At 39.6% G+C, this 23,781-nt stretch overlaps 2 protein-coding genes across 5 annotated transcripts in view; one reads left to right on the top strand and one right to left on the bottom strand.

The window, feature by feature from the left end:
- Positions 1–18,548, bottom strand: part of pdcd10a (programmed cell death 10a) — a 48,627-nt gene extending 30,079 nt beyond the window's left edge. Inside the window, exons 1-2 of one of the 4 annotated variants that reach the window (XM_063045828.1) lie at positions 18,511–18,548; positions 5,578–5,771 (exon numbers count right to left, since the gene is read on the bottom strand). In XM_063045828.1, the coding sequence (XP_062901898.1) occupies positions 5,578–5,667 (90 nt within the window). In that variant the 5' untranslated portion in view covers positions 5,668–5,771; positions 18,511–18,548. The other 3 variants (XM_063045830.1, XM_063045827.1, XM_063045829.1) reach the window with 3 other exon arrangements.
- Positions 18,549–18,736: 188 nt separating this feature from the next.
- serpini1 (serpin peptidase inhibitor, clade I (neuroserpin), member 1) overlaps positions 18,737–23,781 on the top strand; it is a 41,609-nt gene continuing 36,564 nt past the window's right edge. The window contains exon 1 of the mRNA XM_063044880.1: positions 18,737–18,995. The gene's annotated coding sequence lies outside the window, so the exon portion shown is untranslated. The remainder of the gene's footprint in view (positions 18,996–23,781) is intronic.

Genomic DNA, 23,781 nt, shown 5'->3' with positions numbered 1-23,781 from the left:
ATGTTGGACCTGGCGGACCGGGGACTACCTATCAAAGTTATCACCCAACCGGAGTCGCTACTGGAGAGGATTTGGCAGAAGTCCTGGCAGTTAGTGGGGCGAAGACGCTCCACACGAACCAGAGTGTCAAACTACAAGGAAAAGCTGCAAATATTCAGATGCGAATGTACAGAGAATACAGATTAATTAAGAGAAATGACTGAAAAGAGTAAATCGGACTTAAAGGTAAAATGAAAATTGGTAACTGAAAATAAACTAGATGGAATAACTTGAATGATAGCAATATGGTCGAGACATAAATAGGAGAAAATTCTCTATGATTATTCAAACTGCTGAGGGCCCTCTAACACAGGGTGAAGATAGAGGTTATCCCTCTGAACTGAGGCGGGTCGGTGCTCAGGCCTCACTGTGGGAAGTCAGGAAAAATTTTCAAATGTTATATGTTCAAAAATGTCTAGGGTGTGGTTATATGTCTTGGTTTACTGTTGAGAAGGGATTGCTTACTGTTTGGTTAGAAAAGGAGAGTGTTTTTTTTCTACTAGAGAAAAATGCAAACTGAATTGGTAAAAATAATTTCCTATAATGATAATGGGGTTTTGAATTCAATTAAAAGAAATAAGATTATGTCTAAATTGAAAAAAGAGAGGGCACAAATAGCTTTCCTCCAGGAAACACATGAGCCAATCTGAACATGGAAAATTAAAAAGAATGGGCTTTAAGCATGTATTTTATTCATCATATAAATTGAGTCACAAAAGAGGGGTAGCTACTTTAATATCAAGTACTCTTAATTATGAACATATTTCAGAGACTAAAGACAAAGAAGGACAGTTTGTAAAAATTACAGGAAGAATAGAAGGTACAGAAATAACATTGCTGAATGTTTATGCTCCTCCAGGATGTGAATGGTCATTTTATAGACACATTTTTAACCTAATGGTCAGTTCTCAAGGGGTAGTAATTTGTGGAGGGAATTTTAATATCAGATTAAATCCTGTATTAGATTCTTCAAGAATAGTTACTCAGAATAAACCTCTGACTCGGAAAATGAATTTATTGATGGAGGAGTTGGAAATTATAGATGTGTGGAGGGAATTACACCCCATTAGTAAAGATTATACACATTACTCTTTCCCTCATTCAGCCTATTCAAGGATAGACTATTTCTTTATCTTTAATACAGATAGACTCAGGATAAAAAACTGTAATATTGCAACAATTGATCTGTCAGATCACAGCCCAGTTTCTATGTCTCTAATCCTGGAAAGGAAAATGAGGAAAACACTATGGAGGCTAAACTCACATATACTCAATAACCCAAAAGTAATGGAGAGATTAAGGGGAGAAATCAAAGAATATCTAGACCTTAATGACACGGGAGAAACATCACCAGTGATCTTATGGGATACATTGAAAGCTGTACTGAGAGGGAAAATTATTTCCATTACCACTCACATGAAAAAAATCAATGCACAAAAATTAGCAGACCTTCAAGGAAAATTAAAACAACTTCAAGTTGTAGATAGCAACAAAAGTAATTCAAATCTAAAACAGGAAATTAGGAAGTTGCAAAGTGAAATTGACGATATTTATACATTGGAAACTCAAAGAAATTTTCTTTACCTGAGACAAAAGAATTATGAAGTAGGAGGTAAATCAGCTAGATTATTAGCATATAAATTATGAAAACAACAAGCAGACAATACAATTCATAAAATAAAGAATCCAAAGACAAAGCTTGTGGAGAGTACAATAGGGAAAATTCAAGAGAGTTTTGAAACATATTATCGAGAGCTGTACTCCCAACCCCGGGCCCCCAATGAGCCCTATATAGACAATTTATTGAATTTTTTAGATCTACCTAAACTTACAGATTTACAAAATGAAAGTTTATTAGAACCAGTAACTGTCAAAGAACTGAACGTGGCCATCTCTAGGTTAAAGGCTGGAAAGTCCCCAGGTTCTGATGGGTTTACCTCAGAGTGGTACAAATCGCTGAAGTCCATTTAGACCAGACTAGATTTATTCAACAAAGACAAACACAGGACAACATAAGGAGAACTCTACACATATTAGAACAGGTTAATAAGAACGAGACAGAGACAATGGTAGTAGGATTGGACGCTGAGAAAGCTTTTGATTCGGTTAGTTGGGCATTCCTATAAAGAGTGTTAGGAAGATTCGGCTTTCAAGAAAAGTTTATTAAAGTAATTCAGACTCTATATGACAGCCCTACAGCCCGAATTAAGGTAAATGGGGACCTCTCTGACTCCTTCATCTTAGAGAGAGGCACTAGACAGGGATACCCAATTTCTCCTCTCCTTTTTGCGCTATATATTGAACCGCTTGCCCAACTAATAAGACAGAGCGAAATCGTAAAAGGTATCAAGGTGGCAGGGATTGAACAGAAAGTGGCATTATTCCAGATGATGTTCTGGTCTATCTGAGTGAACCAGAAAAATCATTTATAGGTTTGAAAACACTGTTGGATGACTTTGGGAAAATATCAGGTTATAAAATAAATGTAAAGAAAATGCAGGTTATGTCCCTAAATTATACACCATCCAAAAAATTGCAGGATACATACGATCTTAAGTGGGAAGCTAAATCATTAAAATATTTAGGAATAACCCTACCGAAGGATCTTTCAACGCTGTCACAGGTAAATTATGGGCCATTAATCTCAGAGGTAAAAGCAGATATGCATAGATGGAATCTTATCCCCTTTTTAAGTTTAAATTCAAGGATAAATACTATAAAAATGAATATTCTTCCTCGGTTACTGTATCTTTTCCGTACTTTACCTGTGGAGGTGGATGATAATCAATTCAGGGAATGGGACAAATGGATTTCCCGCTTCATTTGGCAAGGAAAGAAACTTAGAATTCGATATAACACCTTACAGTTAGGGAAGGAAGGAGGAGGTATGGTTCTTCCTTGTTTGAGAAATTATTTTTATGCCTCACAGATAACCCCTCTGTTATATTGGTGTAATAGGGAATATAAGGCTAGATGGAAGGAAATAGAATTTGGATTAGTTGACAGTTTTCCTCTACAGGCCTCAATAGCTGACAAAGGATTGATGGCCCAATTGGAAAAATTTTAAAACAGTTGGATAAATCTTACATTAAAAGTATGGCAGAAGGTGGTTAATTCGTGTGGAATTAATAACATGTTAAAACTCTTCAGATGGTGTGCATATGACACCGAATTCCTTCCCAACAGAGGAGATAAAAGATTTGAGCTATGGATAAAGAAAAGTCTTACAACCTACTTCTCATTTATAGATAAAAGAGTATTACAAAGTTTCCAAATCCTGCATGGCCTAGAACACAATGACTTTTTTAGGTACCTTCAAGTACGAAACTATGTTAACCTGAGTTATAGATATACAGACCAATTTTTTCAAGATTCTGAATTCGGCTTGCAGTTCAATACCTAGTAAATCAGCTTCTCGATTATATAATGCACTGTCCCATGCAAAAAATGTAAACACATTGTATATTAAAGAGAAGTGGGAGAAAGAAGCGGGGTTGGTACTTTCAGAGGAGGCTTGGGGGAAAATCTACAGCTTTCAATGGTCCTCGACTAATTCTTTAACTTGGAGAGAACATTGTTGGAAAAATATTATAAGATACTTCAAGACCCCATATCAGGAAAAATATAAAGATACAAACGTGACGTGTTGGAGAAGGTGCGGCTCCAAGGAGGCAAGTCATTTTCATATTTTCTGGGATTGCCCTAAATTAAGTATATATTGGGAAGGTGTTCATAGAACATTCGTTAAGTTACTTAGGTCCCAGATACCTCTGAACTTTGAGACGCACTATTTGGGGCATGTATTGTTTCTTGAACAGAAGGAAGATATAAAGTTGCTGCAGGCCCTCTTAGCGGCAAGTAAGAAATCAATCACTAGAAAGTGGCTAAATCCAATACCACCTACATTAGAAGACTGGCACGAAATTATCTTGGAAATATTTAAAATGGAAAAGTTGACTTACTCTCTGAGAATTCAAAAAGAAAAATTTTATCAAATCTGGAATAAATGGATTGAATATATAACCCCAATGCGAGCAGACTTTAGATGACTCTCCTAATGATTTATACTGCTCTTCTCATCAACACAGTAATATTGTTAATGTAAGCACCCCTAGACTAAATGTCTACTGTTTTTTGTTCTCTTTTGGAAAATAGAGAATTAACACAAGGAAAAGATTTGGGAAAGGGATTAAAAAAATGATAAAATTAAGTAAATAAGTACATAGGGATTGGATAATTATGTCTGGGGGCAGGAGCAAGCATGAACAAATTAGGATATAAACACCTACAATGGTTGTTACATAGGCTTACATACAACATTTTGGACCAGTAGAAATGGTCCAGAAGAGATATATGGAAACTATTATTACTACTTTTCTTAACAACTAATACCATTACTTAGCCTCATAGATTAGAATTACCGCTGTACATAATTATCTATTTAAGTGTCTAATTTCCTTTTATATCATCTCAAGGTGTACTTAAGAATGTATAAATAATTATAGTTTTATACATATAAAAAAGGGGAAAGGTTATACGTGTGAAAAAAGTACATGATACTTGTGAATTCCTTATCCAAATAAAAATAAAATTTTTAAAAAAAATTTGAAAAAGTATGGACAAAATTTACAAGGAGTTTGCCAGGAATTGGAAGATCTGAGCTATAGGGAAAGGTTGAATAGGTTAGAACTTTATTCCCTGGAGAATAGGAGAATAAGAAGATATTTAATGGAGGTATGCAAAATTACAGGGGTTACAGACAAAGTTCCACTGAGGTTGGGTGAGATAGAACTAGAGGTCATAGGTCAAGGGTAAAAGGTGAAATGTTTAAGGGAAGCGAGGGGAAAGTTCTTCACTCTGAGGGCAGTGACAGTGTGGAATGGTGGATGCAGGTTTGATTTCCACATTTATGAAAAACTTAGATTTGTACAGGGATACAAGGGGTATGGCGAGCTATGGTCTAGGTGCAAGTCAATGGGTCTAGGCGAGCTATGGTCTAGGTGCAAGTCAATGGGTCTAGGCAGATTAATAGTTCAGTTCAGATTAAATGAGATAAAGGTCCTGTTTCTGTGCTGTAGTGTTCTATGACTCAATGTGAAGAATTATCTTTAGTCAGAGGTTCGAGAATCTGTTGAATTCATTGCCATAGACAGATGCGGAGGCCAAATCATTGGGGTATATTTAAATCAGAAGTTGATCAACAAGGGTGTCAAAAGTTTGAAAGAATTAAAACTGCCAGATTGAACAAGGACTCAATGAGTCAAAGTGCCTAATTCTGCTCCTAGCTCATGCTTATTGCATTCACAGTGTACTTCTAATCAAAAACAAAAAACCTTTATGAAAACTGCCGACCTTTTACTAACCTCGATGCCTTATGTATAATTCTAACTAATTAACTTCACATTTAATTATATTTCTATTCCTTCTAATGTCATAGTTATGCATTTTGGACAAATTTGGTTAACAAGGTTTCAACCTTAAACAATTCAAGTTAATGATTGCTTGAACCAAGTGGAATTTAAAAAGAAATGTACTAACCTCATTGAATACTGGGTACATCACTGCATAGAGTGGCATGGAAACCATGGACGTTGTCTCTGCTTCATTCCTCATCTCTTCCATTGTCATCCTTGGTTAATCACACCTTATTTCTGAAAAAGTACTACACAGTCAGCATTCACTGCAAAGCCACTGCTCCTCTTCTCCTTTGTGCAAGAAAATGGGTCAGTGCACTATAAGGAAAGCAAACATTAAATAACTGTCAAAACACTCTCACATCTATATTTCACCATCTTAAGACACAACACACTTTCAAAAAAAGACATTTTATAGAATTATCAAATACACTTTAGTGAACAGAATCAAATGAGGTTAGTTGAGCAGGAGTCAGAAGATGAACCTACAAATCAAGAGAACAAACTGCAGGTTTTAATCAAGCCTAAAGCTAGTTTGTAAAGAAACAGCATACAGAGACGTGTTGAGCACTGTAGACAACAATGAGTTAAGCAAATCAGTAAATAAATCAATAACAATTCCAACAAGGAAATTAAATAACTTTGGTTCGTCAGAAGGCATTCCACATAATCCTCAAACAACACTGCTCTTGGAATTTGGAACTACATGATATGCACAAATTGAAGAGAGTAGTTATCACTCAAGTACAGCACCTGACCTTTACAAACACCACACCTTCATTTATATAGGAACTGATTGAACTGTTGAGTGATGACAGGTGATTTTCATACTTGATGTTTGCAATCCATTTTGTCAGATTACAAGCTTAATACTATAATAGGAACAACAGGCTGTGTGGTTTACCTGAAGGAGCATTTCCAGACCAGCGCATTTCAAATCCTCTATAAACTCTCAAACTCAAAAGCATGTCCATAATCTGTCCAAATGATACTTAGTTTGTTACCAATGGGAAATGGGTTAACTTGTCTTTGTAATACTTTACAATAAAGATAAAATTAAAGCTCCCAGTATAAAATTATGACAAGATCTTTGCTAATCTCATTTCAAAAATACAAAGATCCTAAGTACACATGAGAAAGACTGGAACCTTTCTCAGCTTTTTATCTTCCAAATTTAAAACCAACTGTATGGTTTGACATCACAGTACTTGAGCCAAAAATCTTAAGTATCTGTAATGATTAACTCAAGTTTATTGATACTGATATAAAGCATTGCATAATTTTCAGCTAATTCAGTGAAATCTACTGCTATCCCCCGGTTATCAATCAGTACAAATGATCACAACTACTTGCCTCAAAATCTATTCTAATCTTAATGGAGTTTGAAATTACAGTACCTTGTGAAAATATTCAGCTCCCAACCCTTTCCTCACATAAATGAGTATTACAACAGGGATTTTGAACAATTTAACTGAGAGTTTATTTGTGAATCACACATTCCTCCCCCCGCCCCAACAGTAGAGTTCAACCAAAACAGGTAAAATTGTAAAGCATAAAAAACGAATTCAAAAACTGAAATGTCAGCAGTTCAGAAGTTTTCATCTCCTTTTTCTGCGTACTTAGTTGAACCACATCACACACCTATTACAACCAGAAGTCTTTTTGGATAAGTCTCCATTAGCTTTGCACAATGTGATGGAGCAAGATTTGCCCATTTCTCTTTGCAAAACTGCTCAAGCTGTGCCAGGTTAGTTGGGGAGTGGCAATGGACTTGAGATCTTGCCAGAGATGTTCGATCAGGTCAAGGTCAGGATTCTGACCGGACCACTCAAGACATTAATTTTCTTCATTTCAAGCCACTCTATGGTTACTCTGGCAGTGTGCTTTGGGTCAATGTCCTGCTGAAAGACCAACTTCCTCCCCAGTTTAAACTTTCTGGCAGAGAGTAGCATATTTTTATCCAGGATCTCAATGTATTTAAAAGCATTCATCTTCCCATCAATCATGACCAGATTTTCAGTCACTGCTGCTGAAAAGCATCTCCATAGCATGATTTACAGTAGGGATGATGTTACCTGGCTGACACGCAGTATTAGATTTACACCACACATACTGATCAGTTTTGAGGCCAGAAAGTTCCACTTTAGTCTCATCTGACAAGAAGACCTTGTATCCCACATCTTTACAGTACATTTTAAGTGGCACTATGCAAAGTCTTTACAGGCAAGGATATGCTTTCTTTTTTTTAAAGCCAGGGCTTCTTCCATGCCACACCTTCATCAATACCCTTTGTGCAAGGCCTTAAAGATTTTGGAGCCATGAACTTCATCTCCAGTTGCAGCCACTGACTTCTAAAGCTCAATCAGAGTGACTGACGGCATCACAGTAGACTCCCTTCCAAGTGCCATTCTTCACTGATGACCAAGTTTAGAAGGATAGCCTGACCTTGGCAGTGTGCCTGTGGTTTCATTTTTTCCCACAATGGACTGCATTGAGCTCCGAAGTATATCCAGTGCCCTTGAAATGGTCCCCAGATTCTCTTATCATTTCCCTGACCTTGTCTTGAATGCTTTTTTGGCCTTAATTTTGGTTTGGTTTGTTGAAAATCTACCATGCTGTTGGACCTTACAGAGAGAGGGGTTATTTATTCAGGTGATCCCCCAATTTTCTACTCAACTTGGACAAGTTGGTAAGATAACATACAATATTGCACCAGAGGAAAGGTAGCATAGTAATTACAAAGGGGATGAATACTTTTTGAGCCTCACAATTTTGATTTTTAATACACTGTTGACAAGTTTTGGAATGTTTCTTTTGATTTGACCTGATGCACAATGGTTTATAGATCAACTCAAAAATCCTACTTCCAATATATTCTAAATTTAGAAACTGAGACAGTAAAATATGAAAATAGTTGTGGGGACTGAATACTTTTTCAAGGCACTTTATACATTTCCTAAATATCCAGATGGGCCAAATAACTTTGTAGGCTGCAGCATTAAAAGATGAAAGTACCATGCTCAGACAGGCATGCTAAGCTCTAGATCATCAATACTTTCACCAAAGCTAACAAGGATGGGTCTTCCACAAGACCTGCAAGACAGGGTTTCTCCTCCTACCCTCTGACAATAAAAGGCTCATGGTGTGACCACAAAACTAAGATCACTTCCAATTTCATATGAGCCACCTCTTGGCAAAGGCAGACATTGATGCTGAGATTCACATCAGTGCACCACCAGCAGTATTTGTGATTGAGAAAAAAAACATTTGAAAATGAAGTTCTCAAACCTGGCACAGATCCCATTGTCTACCGAACAAGTGATCTGTGCCCTCCTATATGCTATTTACAGTGGCATGCAAAAGTTTGGGCACCCCGGTCAAAATTTCTGTTACTGTGAATAGATGAACTGATCTCCAAAAGTCAAAGTTAAAGATGAAACATTCTTTTCAACATTTTAAGCAAGATTAGTGTATTATTTTTGTTTTGTATAATTTTAGAGTGGAAAAAAAAGGGAAGGAGCACCATGCAAAAGTTTGGGCACCCCAAGAGATTTGAGCTCTCAGATAACTTTTACCAAGGTCTCAGACCGTAAGTAGCTTGTTAGGGCTACGGCTTGTTCACAGTCATTGTTAGGAAAGGCCAGGTGATGCAAATTTCAAAGCTTTATAAATACCCTGACTCCTCAAACCTTGTCCCAACAATCAGCAGCCATGGGCTCCTCCAAGCAGCTGCCTAGCACTCCAAAAATTAAAATAAATGATGCCCACAAAGCAGGAGAAGGCTTTAAGAAGATAGCAAAGCGCTTTCAGGTAGCCGTTTCCTCAGTTTATAATGTAATTAAGAAATGGCAGTTAACAGGAAAGGTGGAGGTCAAGTTGAAGACCAAGAAAACTTGCTGAGAGAACTGCTCGTAGGATTGCTAGAAAGGCAAATCAAAACCCTGTTTGACTGCAAAAGACCTTCAGGAAGATTTAGCAGACTCTGGAGTGGTGGTGCACTGTTCTACTGTGCAGCGACATCTGCACAAATATGACCTTCATGGAAGAGTCATCAGAAGAAAACCTTTCCTGCGTCCTCACCACAAAGTTTAGCGTCAGAAGTTTGCAAAGGAACATCTAAACAAGCCTGATGCATTTTGGAAACATGTCCTGTGGACTGATGAAGTTAAAATAGAACTTTTTGGTCGTAATGAGCAAAGGTATGTTTGGAGAAAAAAGGGTGCAGAATTTCATGAAAAGAACACTTCTCCAACCATTAAGCACCGGGGTGAATCGATCATGCTTTGGGCTTGTGTTGCAGCCAGTGGCACGTGGAACATTTCACTGGTAGAGGGAAGAATGAATTCAATTAAATACCAGCAAATTCTGGAAGCAAACATCACACCGTCTGTAAAAAAGCTGAAGATGAAGAGAGGATGGCTTCTACAACAGGATAATGATCCTAAACACACCTCAAAATCCACAATGGACTACCTCAAGAGGCGCAAACAGAAGGTTTTGCCATGGCCCTCACAGTCCCCTGACCTAAACATCATCGAAAATCTGTGGATAGACCTCAAAAGAGCAGTGCATGCAAGACGGCTCAAGAATCTCACAGAACTAGAAGACTTTTGCAAGGAAGAATGGGCGAAAATCCCCCAAACAAGAATTAAAAGACTCTTAGCTGGCTACAGAAAGCGTTTACAAGCTGTGATACTTGCCAAAGGGGTTGTTACTAAGTACTGACCATGCAAGGTGCCCAAACTTTTGCTTTGGGCCCTTTTCCTTTTTTGTTATTTTGAAACTGTAAAAGATGGAAATAAAAAAGTAATCTTGCTTAAAATATTAAAGAAATGTGTCATCTTTAACTTTATGCCTTTTAGAAATCAGATCTTTTACTCGCCTAGCTATTCACAGTAACAGAAATTTTGACCAGTGGTGCCCAAACTTTTGCATGACACTGTATATCTTCCATAACTACAGTAGGCACTTCAAGACAAAAGACAGACAACACCAACACCTTCGGTAAAATTCTATCCACTGCAATACTAAGTGACCTGCAGTATATATCAATTGATAGGACCGTCTCTAAGAGAACAACCTGCACACCTATTCCAAAACTTGCACTCTTCTGACTTGCCTTCTGCTGAATCAGACAGTTGACCCCAGCATTCTTTTTACTCAAGTTTTAACCACTATATCACGCTATCCAATGAGGGCCTTAATCTAAGTCCCTGTAATAGCCTCCACTTTTAACTCACTCCAGCTGCCATGGAAGCCATCTTTGGTTTTGCCACCTGCTGGCCATTTTAAAACCATTCTACAGTACACGTGCGAGCCTACTGAGTTACTGTTGTCCATAACCTTTCTAGAGACCCATCCTGCTCACTCAATAGTTCTGTCTAACCAAACCGGATTGTAATCCTTAAATATTTCAAATTAAAAATGTTTTAATTTCAAGAATATATCACATATGACACTCTTTCATTGCTGACCATGGACTTTTATTTACCTCCTTCAAATCAATGTCATTGCTACAGGAACCCAAACGGAGCAAACCTACAGCTGTCATTTTGTATTCTGTACAGAATATTATTTGTTCCAGTCTTACCCAGACCACATCACAAACTTTTCCAGTTTGCTTATTACTTTATCAATGCTGCTTCTTGTTCTAATACACAATGCACTCTTGCTTCAGCAGTCTGAGGTACCCACCTGCTTCAATTATACCAGTACCTACAATGAACGTGGTAACCTGCCTCAACGACTACAGTCCAGTAGCACTTACATTCACAGTGATGAAGTGTTTGAGAGGTTGGTGATGAAGATCAACTTCTGTCTGAGAAGTGACTAAGATCCACTCCAAATTGGGTGTGGCCCGACAGCAGAATGGTTAGCACAACACTTCACAGTGCCAGCGTCCTGGGCTCAACCATGCCGCTGCCTGTACAGAGTTTATACCTTCTCTGTGACAACGTAGCTTTGCCCCAGCTTCCTCTCCCAGTCCAAAGACATCAGTTGATAAGTTAATTCGTTTTTGTAAATTGTGCTGTGATTAGGCCAAGATTAAATTGGGGGATTGTGAGGCAGCATGGCTTGAAGGGCCAGAACAGCCTACTCTATGCTGTATCCTAATAAATAAAATAAATTTGTCTTCCGGCACAGCAGGTCCACAGCAGTTGACATCTCATTGGCTCATCACTCAACCCTAGAACATCTACACAGCAAAGATGCTTATATTGACTACAACTCAGCCTCTAATACTACCATCCTCTCAAAACTAATCTATAAATTCCAACACCTCGGCCTCAATATCTCCATGCGCAATTGGATCCTCAAAAGCACACCCCAATCAGTTTGGATTGGCAACGAGATCTCGATGATCTCCATCAGCACAGATGCACTAGCGAGCTCTGTGATTAGCCCCCTGCTCTACTCACTTTACACTTATGACTGTGTGGCTAAGCACAGCTCCAATGCAAGTTGGCTAATGACACCACTGTTGTAGGCCAAGTCAAAGGTGGTGACTAGCTGAGTGGTGCCATAACAATAACCTCTTAATGTCAGCAAGACCAAGGAGCTAATTATTTACTTCAGGAGGACGAAACCAGAGGTCTATGATCCAATCTTCATTGAGGTATCAGGTGAGAGGTCCAGCAACTTTAAATTCCTCGGTGTTACCATTTCAGAGGATCTGTCCAGGATCCAGCATGCAAGTACAATTACAAAGGAAGCAAAACAGTGCCTTTACTTAGAAATTTGCGAAGATTCAGCATGACATCTAAAACTTAACTAACTTCTATAATGTGTGGCGGAGAGTATATAGACTGGCTGCATCACAGCCTAGCATAGAAACACAATGCTCTTGAACAGAAAATCCTACTAAAAATAGTGGATATGCCCCGGTCCATCATAGGTTAAGCCCTCTACACCATTGAGTACATCTATACAGCACTGTCACAGGAAAGCAGCATCCATCATCATCCACCACCCAGGACATGCTCTCTTCTCACTGCTGCCATCAGGAAGGTGGTATAGGAACCTCAGGACTCTCACCACCAGGTTCAGGAACAGTTACTCTCCTCAACCATCAAACACTTGGACCAAAAGGGATAACATCGCTCAGCTTCACTGAAATGTTTCCACAACCTATGGACTTGCTTTCAAGGACTCATCTCATGTTCTCGATATTTATTGCTTATTTATTATCTTTCTTTTTGTATTTGCACAAATTGTCTTTTGCACACTTGTTGAACACCCAGCGGGTGTGGTCGTTCATTGATTCTATTATGGTTATTATTGCAATCACTGAATTTGCTGTCCTATCACCAAAAAAAAGGGCTGCCGACCCTCACCTATCCCACTAGCCATCACATTCAATAGTTAATCTCATTTTTTGACAACAGAACCAACAGCCTGGTGACATTACGATCTATCCTTCCATCTTCAAAACTCCACTTTTCTCAAGGCAGCCTCCTGTACAATTGCAGGTTGCAACATTTGCTCAAACCAAAATCTAGAGACCCAAACACTCCTAAATGTAGCAACTTTCTAACAATAGACAATAGGTGCAGGAGTAGGCAATTCGGCTCTTCGAGCCAGCACCACCATTCACTGTGATCATGGCTGATCATCCACAATCAGTACCCCGTTCCTGCCTTCTCCCCATATCTTTAAGAGCTCTATCTAACTCTTTCTTGAAAGTATCTAGAGAATTGGTCTCGACTGCCTTCTGAGGCAGAGCATTCCACAGATCCACAACTCTCTGGGTGAAAAAGTTTTTCCTCAACTCCGTTCTAAATGGCCTACCCCTTATTCTCAAACTGCGGCCTCTGGTTCTGGACTCCCCCACATCGGGAACATGTTTCCTGCCCCTAGCATGTCCAATCCCTTAATAATCTTATATGTTTCAATCAGATCCCCTTTCATCCTTCTAAATTCCAGTGTATACAAGCCCAGTCACTCGAATCTCCCAACTTTGACAGTCCCACCACTCCGGGAATTAACCTCGAGAACCTCTGCTGCACTCTCTCAATAGCAAGAATGTCCTTCCTTAAATTTGGAAACCAAAACTGCACACAATACTCCAGGTGTGGTCTCACCAGGGCCCTGTACAACTGCAGAAGGACCTCTTTGCTCCTACACTGAACTCCCCTTGTTATGAAGGCCAACATCCCGTTAGCTTTCTTCACTGCCTGCTGTACCTGCATGCTTACTTTCAGTGACTGATGAACAGTGTTACATACCTCAAGGAGATCAGTGATTTTCTTTTTGCGAGAATGATGTAATGGTCTTTTGGAGGTCACCTGATGTAATTTTCCTGCTGATGTGAGGTCACGTGATGACATCTGCACCACGGGTATATAAGGGAAGACCCCAGATGACGCAGTTAGTTTTTAGTTTTTAGATTTCCAGCTAGAACGTACTGTGTTTCCGTTTATGTTGCGTATTTTTTTAAGACGCAGTTTCATTTTTAAAACGGTTGTTACGTTCTGTTGCAAGGTACAATAGTGCGGGACTGGAAATTTTTGCTAGATGTGTTGATGTACCTTATTCCAGCAGTGGTACGGGAGAGCGAAGACTTTATCGAAGTACAGGACCCGAAGGATTGAGAGGAGTCGGTTTCGTTAGGCAGTTTAACAAAGGATCGACCTTATTGAGTCTTCATTGAAGGAGTAGTGACCTGTATCGAAGATAACTCTTGCCAAAAGAGAAAAGAGTTCATGCAAGGTTTGCTCTCTAGAATTTAAGGTCAGTTGTTTTAAACTGTTTATTTCCTGAATCGTGAATCCTTTGGACAGAACCAGCAGGAAAGTCGTGTCTATGAAGAAATCCTTCTCCAGAGAAGTCCCTCCCAATTGAACGTATAAATCTGTTGGACTTTCAAATTTACCATTTTAAGAACTAAATCTGACTTTACCGCTTTAAGAACTGTTTTCACATTTAACGCTTTAAGAACCAGTGCCCAGTGACTATTTGTTGAACGGCTGCATAGCGGTTAACTTCCAGTCAAGGTTTTCATTTGTTTTTTTTAATCATTTATCCGTGTTTAATAAATGTTTGATTGTTTTTATATAACCTGTCTCGATTGATATTTATTGTTGCCAGTTACGTAACAACAGGGACACCTAGATCTCGTTGTATTTTCCCTCTTCCTAACTCGACACCATTTAGATAGTAATCTTCCTTCCTGTTCTTGCCACCAAAGTGGATAACCACACATTTATCCACATTAAACTGCATCTGCCCACTCACCCAACCTGTCCAAGTCACCCTGCATTCTCTTAACATCCTCACATTTCACACTGTCACCCAGCTTTGTGTCATCTGCAAATTTGCTAATGTTACTTCTAATCCCTTCATCTAAATCATTAATGTATATTATAAATAGCTGCGGTCCCAGCACCGAGCCTCGCGGTACCCCACTAGTCACTGCTTGCCATTCTGAAAGGGACCTTCTGAACTTTCCGAAAGTTAATCCCTACTCTTTGTTCCCTGTCTGCCAACCAATTTTCTATCCATGTCAGTACCCTACCCCCAATACCACTTTTGCCCACTAATCTCCCATGTGGGACCTTATCAGAGGCTTTCTGAAGGTCCAGATACACTACATCCACTGGCTCTCCCTTGTCCATTTTCATAGTTACATCCTCAAAAAATTCCAGAAGATTAGTCAAGCATGATTTCCCCTTCATAAATCCATGCTGACTCGGACCTATCCTGCTACTGCTATCCAAATGTGCCGCTATTTCATCCTTTATAATGGACTCCAGCATCTTTCCCACCACTGTTGTCAGGCTAACTGGTCTATAGTTCCCTGTTTTCTCTCTCCCTCCTTTCTTAAAAAGTGAGATAACATTAGCCACCCTCCAATCCACAGGAACTGATCCTGAATCTATAGAACATTGGAAAATAATTACCAATATGTCCATGATTTCTACAGCCACCTCCTTAAGTACCCTGGGGTGCAGACCATCAGGCCCTGGGGATTTATCAGCCTTCAGTCCCATCAGTCTATCCAACACCATTTTCTGACTAATGTGAATTTCCTTCAGTTCCTCCGTTACCCTAGGTCCTCTGGCCACTATTACATCTGGGAGATTGTTTGTGTCTTCCCTAGTGAAGACAGCTCCAAAGTACCTGTTCAACTCGACTGCCATTTCCTTGTTCCCCATAATGAATTCACCCGTTTCTGTCTTCAAGGGCCCAACTTTGATCTTAAGTAATTTTTTCCTCTTCACATACCTAAAGAAGCTTTTACTATCCTCCTTCATATTCTTGACTAGCTTACCTTCGGACCTCATCTTTTCTCTCCATATTGCCTTTTTAGTTATCTTCTGTTGTCTATTGTCTAACTAAAAATGCAGCATTCAAGCTCACAATACCATCTTTGCTACTTAGTGGCTACAAGTAGATTTGATGACAGTTTTGCAGAATACATTCACTTTGACCTGGTCACACCACTGCACATTTGGCACCCTACCATGCTCCAATGAGGCTTGACACAAGGTCTAGGAATAGCAACTCATCTTACAGCTTGACATATTACTTCCTTCAGAAGTCACTGCAGTTAATCAGCCATTGCAATCACTATCTTATTTCCATCACAGAGAATGTGCATTTGTTTTCTCTGTATTGGAGGTCAATGAAATTTCCTTCCATTTACACCCCCACTACACCTTTTTCAGCTAGAGATAGCACTGGTCATTCAATCTACCCTAACAATCCTTCCCTTTGTTCTTTATCTTAACCATGTCCAGTTCTGATGAAAGGACATCAATCCTGTCGCCCTAAATGAATACTGCTTAATTTTCTACGTAACTGACGCATTTTTCCTTTTATCAGTTTTCCAGCAGCTGCACTATTTTGCTTTTAAATTTCAAAAAAACATATTTAATAGAATAATTACATACCCCTATATATACATACAAAATGCTGAAGGAACTAAGCAGGCCAGGCAACATCTATGGAAAAGAGTAAACAGTCAAAGTTTCAGGCCGAGACTCTACATCAGGACTGAAGAAGAGGATGAAAAGTCAGAGCAGGGGTGGTAGGTGATAGGTGAAACCGGGAGAGGGGAAGGGTTGAATTAAAGAGCTTGGAAGTTGATAGGTGAAAGATATAAGCCTTATATGATAAGGGACTGGAAAAGGGGTAATCTGATAAGAGAGGGTAGAAGACCATGGAAGAAAGGGAAGATGGAAGAGAACGAGAGGGAGGTGATAGGCAAGGAGATAAGATGAGAGAGGGAAATGGAAATGAAGGTGAGGGGAGCAATCATTGAAAGTTCAAGATATAGGCCAATATATTGTTTTTGTTAAAAAAAAATCTTTCTGATGTTCTTCTGCTTGTATAGTCAACCTGGTTTTGGGAATGGGGAAACATGTTTGACCAATTTATTGGAGTAGCTTGTACATTAAGATAAAGGCAAAACACTGAATACACTAAAAATGCCCTTTGGAAAATAAAGAACTAAGGTGGCAGAGTTCCAATGTAATGGCATGGACAGAAGGATCGCTGGCTAACAGGGAAGAGGGTGGACATAAATAGTTCATCTTTTATGTGACAACACGTTATGCAGCTGTGCTACAGGGATCAAACTCAATTTTATCATAATTAAAACACATCTATAATGACTCAAAGCTCCAAAAGGTCACAAATTTTCTCAGCATATCAGAAGTTACTTGTGAATGGGACAAGACTATGGTGATATGCAGATCAGGCAAGGATATGCCAACTAGAGTACAAAATGGGATAAGTGTGAAACTGTGCTTCCCCACCCTTAGATATTAACTGAACAGCGGAAGATTGTGCACTTCAGAGTTTTGTAATTAGAAAAGCTAACAGAAAACAATTCATTGCTCAGGGAATGGAAAAAGTAGAAGTGCATACTTTACAAATATAGACTATTAATGAAATCACATTCAGTTTAGGGCACTGTACCAGTCTTGAGTAAAAATGCAGATGTGTTGGAAATATTTACTAGACTAATATCTGGAAAATGAAGGTTGTCGAAAGGAACTGTACAATCCATTGGTATTTACAATGGCGAGAGGTGACCTGAACAAGGTGGATGCTGCCTCTTGTGAGAGAAACAAGAAGCAGAGGCCACTGTTTATTACAGGTTGGGGGCAAAGGATCAACCAATTAAGATAGACAATTTGAAGTTTCGCCCTCTTTGGAAACTGCAGACGACACTTTGGAGCCTTAAAAACACCACCTTCGAATATTTTCAAGATGAAGATGGATCCGTGATTAAAGATTAATCAAAATAAATGTGCATAATTGTTAACTAAAAATTAACTGAGATGTAAATTACTAGTTATTCTAAAATAGTGAGTCAGCAATTTGTCAGGATTCCTTAACCTTTTATATTTCATACTATTCCAAACCGTCGTGAAACACTTGTGGAGCAGGCTTTTCTCCTCAAACGGGCGCCCGTGCTCCAAAGCAAACACACCTGCAAATGCATCTGACACAAGGCGTTGTTTCGTTTGGTTTGCAATGTTTTACAAATTATCGCACGCCCTTTTAAAATGTTGTGCTCCACCAGGTGCAACACTTTTCCGTATTTGCAAACTCAAAGCCAGTGACTCTCAATTAAGAGGAAAAAAAACATAGCCAACATCGCCTATACGTCGAAAACGGCTACACTAAGAGCGAGTAACCGCTGGATTACCCGAACTCAATCCAAACAGCTCCAACTAACAAAACGCTTCCGCAAATCGATCGTTTAAAACTCCTTACAGTCATCAGGCCCAGAACCACACTACTAGTTGCAGCTAATCCTTCCAGCCAGCTGCACCGCTCGGACTCACAGCCTCACAGACAGGGGCCTGAGGAGCCGAAGGTGTCGGTTCCCCTCGGCCCACACCACCCTGGGCGGACACCTCCCGAGTGTAAGCCGTGTCGCAAACTCAACAGGCCTTTCAAGGGAAGGAGTAAACAAAAACAGTGACAAGAACTTACGGACACACACATCCAGCCTCGGAAGCCAATTAAAACACAACAGTCGGGTCTCCAGCCAACTCCGTCCTCACAACAACCGCACCTCTGAAACCGAAAGAAGGAAACTTACCGAACCGAACGTCGGCCCCACCGGAAGGACAATCAAACCTGTCCAATCATTGCCACGTATTTGCTGCCACGCAAAGGCCTGTGGGATTTGTAGTTCTACACACTCTCCGCTTGCAAGCCTGGAACCCAGGAGGTAAAGGCGGCAACGCCCACTGTGCGTCATTCGCATTCCCCGAGATCGAGATTGACGTACCAAGCATCGAATGAAAAGCTGCACTGATCGTGAGCCTCTGGCGCTGTGAGCGTGGGAGCAGAGTGATGCAGTGGTTGCAGACCTGGGCGGCTTTCTATTGGTTCCAACCTCTAAGGATTAATGTGGATGTGAAAGCTCTGGGCATCTCCAGCTATTGCTTTATTTAATCTAGCACTCTGAATTTTAATTTAGGTTAGATAATTCTAAGGCTTTCAAAATACCGTGTCTGAAATCGATGTGACAGTAGAAAGCATCCTCTGTAAGGGTTTTGCAGCATTTATTAAGCGCAGAAGGCAAGTATGGGTGTTTTGCATTTTGCATTTCAACATCGTGTGTAGAAATCCAATAGCGGTCCTAGAATGTGGTCAGATGGAAATTGCACCTCATAAAAGTTGTTTGTGGTATAGTGAAGCGTACAGTGGTCCAGTGTTACAGAGATAATCAACATATATATTGTGTGTTGATTTGAATGTAGGGGCTGCTCAGGTTTATTAATTAGCAGTGTTTTTAATCGTGAAGTTGCCCTCGCTTTGTGTCTGACTAGCATAGGTCTTGTTGACTATTACTTGCTGAATTTTAGTATTAAACTATTTAGAAAAACCTTTCAAAAAGCGAATCGGATCACGTGGAAAAGATTTTCAAACTACTGTATATGATAAGTTATGCGTATCCACCTGTGTTGAGTCGAGTTATTTAGATTTTTGTCAAGAAAATTTGGTTTTGTATTTTTAATGTCAGTGAAATGTTACGAAATGTAATAACTTTCAATTATCTCCTCGTTTAATTTCCTGATTTTGAAATGCCTTATTTTTGAAATGTCTAATAATGTAATCTTGTAAAGAACAAAAAAAAATTCGCTTCGCTTCGCTTGCAAGTCGAGTATATTCCGTGGTGTGGAAAAAGATGCAGGAGCAAATGAATAATTTCGGCAATTTGATGTTTTTGTAGCAGGTGAAATTCTCGCCTCGTTGAGTACCGTCCTTTAGTGTAGTACCGAATTCTTAACTGTGCTGTCTATTAAATATTATAATTTTAGTATTTAAAATCACATGCTACTTTTCTGGGCTCTGTAGTTGTTCGATAAGGAGCGAGGAAACATAACAGCATGCGTGCGCCGCTGCTGAATTAGAAAATAGTTGGCTTAATTTTCGTGGTATTTTTCCACTTGAGGAATCATGCACTTAAGAAGAGAAGCATCAATATGACTATGGTACTAACTATACGTAGGGAAAATTTAGTCATGATAAAATATTCTTGTATGTAGAATTATTTAACGTTAACAACCTAAGGTAAGAACCTCTTGTATCATAAATAGTCCTTAAAGGAATGGTTATTTAAAAATAATGAAATTATTACCTTTTTCTGAAATGAAGCATTCAAGGAGGTACAGTATCCTTATGTAAATGTTTGACTGAGATTGTGTTATTTTTTTCTCTTTTAACAATTCCCATGTGGGATTAGTCCCTCCTGTTGTTTGTATCGCCTTGAAAGATGAATAAAGTGTTTCCTTGCTTCCTTTTCTCTGTGCACTAGCTTTAAATCAACAGAGCTCCTCTTGCAATAAGGCTGCTGCTTTACATTATAAAATGAAAAAAAGGTAGTTGATATTGTGCCAGAATTAAAATAATTATTACTATCCCATCAAAAGAAGTGTTGCTGGACCAAAAAGCAACTTTTATTGATGTAACACCTTCTATACATTACGGCAAAAAAAATCAGAAGATACTGCAGAGAAATGTATTGTCAGTCACAAATTTTCATTGAGATGAAGGAGGGAGTTGTAAGGATAACCAGAAGTATTGTCAGAAATATAGGGTATAAAGTGATCTTCAGCATGAGAGGTGGAGAAGTAGAAGAGATTTTCAGACAGTAGAACCAAGACATCATTGACATAGAAGATATTTAACTTGTTCATTCTGCATCAGTTTTAGACCATAAGACATAGGAGTAGAATTAGGCCATCTGGCCCATAAAGTCTGCTCCGCCATTCAATCATGGCTGATCCTTTTTTTAATCCTCCTCAACCCCAGTTCCCAGCCTTCTCCTCTTAACCTTTGATGCCATTTCCAATCAAGAACCTATCAATCTCTGCCTCAAATACACCCAAGGACCTGACCTCCACAGCAGCCTGTGGCAACAAATTCCACAAATTCACCAAATTCACCAACCTTTGACTAAAGAAATTTCTCCGCATCTTAAGTTTTAAGAATAAATTGGATAGGTACATGGATGGAAGAGGTCTGGAGGGTTATGGATTGGATGCAGGTCAATGGGACTAGTGGAATAATGTTTTGGCACAGAGTAGAAGGGCCGAAAAGCCTGTTTTCTGTGCTGTAGTGTTCTATGGTTCTATCTCTATTTGAAAGGGCGCCTTCTATCCTGAGGCTGGGCCCTCTTGTCCTCAACTCTCCCACCATGGGAAACATCCTTTCCACATCTACTCTGTCTAGGCCTTTCAACATTCAAAAGGTTTCAATGAGATTTCCCCTCGTCCTTCTGAATTCCAGTGAGTACAGACTCAGAGCCATCAAACGTTCCTCGTACAATAGCCCTTTCATAACCCTTTACAATAACCCTGAAATCATTCTTGTGAACCTCCTCTGGACCTTCTCCAACGCCAGCACATCTTTTCTAAGATGAGGGGTCCAAAACTGTTCACAATGCTCAAAGTGAGGCCTCACCAGTGCCTTCTAAAGCATCACATCCTTGCTCTTGTATTCTGGACCTCTTGAAATGAATCCTGACATTGCACTTGCCTTCCTCACCACCGACTCTACCTGCAAGTTTAGGGTGTTCTACACAAGGACTCCCAAGTCCCTATGCATCTCAGATTTTTGGATTTTCTCCCCGTTTAGCAATTGTCTGCACATTTATTTCTACTACCAAAGTGCATGACCATACATTTTCCAACATTGCATTTCATTTGCCACTTTCTTGCCCATTCTCCTAACCTGTCTAAGTCATTCTGAATCCTACTTGTTTCCTTAACACCACCTACCCCTCCACCAATCTTTGTATCATCTGCAAACTTGGCAACAAAGCCATCAATTCCATCATCTTAATCATTTATAAACAGCATAAAAAGAAGTGGTTCCAACACCAACCCCTGCAGAACAGCACTAGTCACTGGTAGCCAACCAGAAAAGGATCCTTTTATTCCCATTCTCTGCCTCCTACCAATCAGCCAATGCTCTAACCATGTTTAGTAACTTTCCTGTAATACCACGGGCTCTTAACTTGGTAAGCAGCCTCATGCGTGGCACCTTGATAAAGGCCTTCTGAAAGTCCAAATATACAACATCCACTGCATCCCCTTTATCTACCCTACTTGTAATCTCTTCAAAGAATTCCAACAGCTTCGTCAGGTAGGGTTTTCCTTGACTTCGTGCTATCTTGTCCTGTGTCACCAAATACTCTATTACCTCATCCCAAACAATTGACTCTTAACATTCTCCCAACCGCTGAGGTCAGGCTAGCTGGTCTATAATTTCCTTTCTGCGCCTTCCTCCTTTCTTAGAGAGGAGTAACATCTGTAATTTTCCAGTCCTCTGGCACCATACCAGAGCCCAATGATTTTTGAAAGACCATTTCTAATGCCACCACAATCTGTTTCTGTTTCTGTGATATCATTCTAGAAAAACATTGTATCATTTCTTAATGCATGCATTACTAAATGACAATAAAAGAGGACTGCGTGTCCTCATAATCTAATCTAATAATCTAATCTCTAACGCTACCTCTTTCAGAACCCTAGGGTGCAGTTCATCCGGTCCAAGTGACTTGTGTACCTTTAGGTCTTTCAGCTTTTTGAGCACCTTCACATACTACAACATCAGGCATACTGCTAGTGTCTTCCACATACTCATTTAGTTCATCAGCCATCTCCTTGTCCCCCGTTATTATTTCTCCTGCCTGATTTCCTAGCAGTCCTATATCCACTCTCGTGTCTTTTATTTTTAACATGGTTGAAAAAAAACTTTTACTATCCACTTTGTTATTATTTGCTAGCCTGCTTTCATATTTCATCTTTTCCCTTCTAATGATTTTTTTTTAGTTGCTTTCTGCAGATTTTTTAAAAATTCCCAATCCTCTGTCTTCCCATTAATTTTTGCTTTTTTGAATGCCCTTTCTTTTGCTTTTACGTTAGCTTTGACCTCCCTTGTCAGCCACGGTTGTACTATTTTACCATTTGAGTATTTCTTCATTTTTGGAATACATGCACCTTCTTCATTTTTCCCAGAAACTCATGCCATTGCTGCTCTGCTGACATCCCTGCCAGCAGCTCCTTCCAATTTACTTTGGCCAACTCCTCTCTCATACCACTGTAATTCCCCTTACTCCACTGAAATACTGCTACATCAGACTTTTCTTTCTCCCTATGAAATTTCAAGTTGAGCTCAATCATATTGTGATCACTGATTCCTAAGGGTTCTTTTACCTTAAGCTCCCTAATCGCCTCTGGTTCATTCCATAACACCCAATCCAATCTAGCTGATCCCCCTAGTACAGTGGTCCCCAATCTCCAGGCCGCAAAGCATGCAGGGGAGCACACCCAGCACATCTTTAAGAAAAAAGTCGAAATAAACAAGCTAATTAATTAGGTGCTGCCCAGAAGCCAATCTTCATTGGAGGAACTGAGGTGGAGAGGGTCAATAACTTTAAATTCTTTGGCATTAAGGATCAATGTTTCTCTCTCTGCAAAGTGTCAGAGGATCTGTCCTGGGACCAGCACGTAACTGTCATTACAAAGAAAACACGGCAGTGCCTATACTTTATTAGAAGTTTGTGCAGTTTCAACATGTCACCTTGATCCTGACAGCCGCGTCTTTTCAGCCTGTCTGGGCTGGCGTTTAAATTGATCAAACAATGGAACAGCTAAAGGCTCTAGAGCTCTGGAAAGAGGAGTGAACATCGCGTAGAGCAAGTGAAATCGACAATTGCCTCTGATCTGGGCCGACATTTACGTGCCAGGCGGCACCTAATTAATTAGCTTGTTTATTTCGGCTTTTTTCTTAAAGATGTGCTGGGTGCGCTCCGGCTACCACTGCACCCCTGCATGCTTCATGGCCCGGAGGTTGG

This window comes from Mobula hypostoma, chromosome 4 (genome assembly GCF_963921235.1).
Source record: "Mobula hypostoma chromosome 4, sMobHyp1.1, whole genome shotgun sequence".
Classification (NCBI taxonomy): Eukaryota; Metazoa; Chordata; class Chondrichthyes; order Myliobatiformes; family Myliobatidae; genus Mobula; species Mobula hypostoma.
Note: the sequence above shows the minus strand (reverse complement) of the source record. Positions and strands in the feature narration are given on the sequence as shown.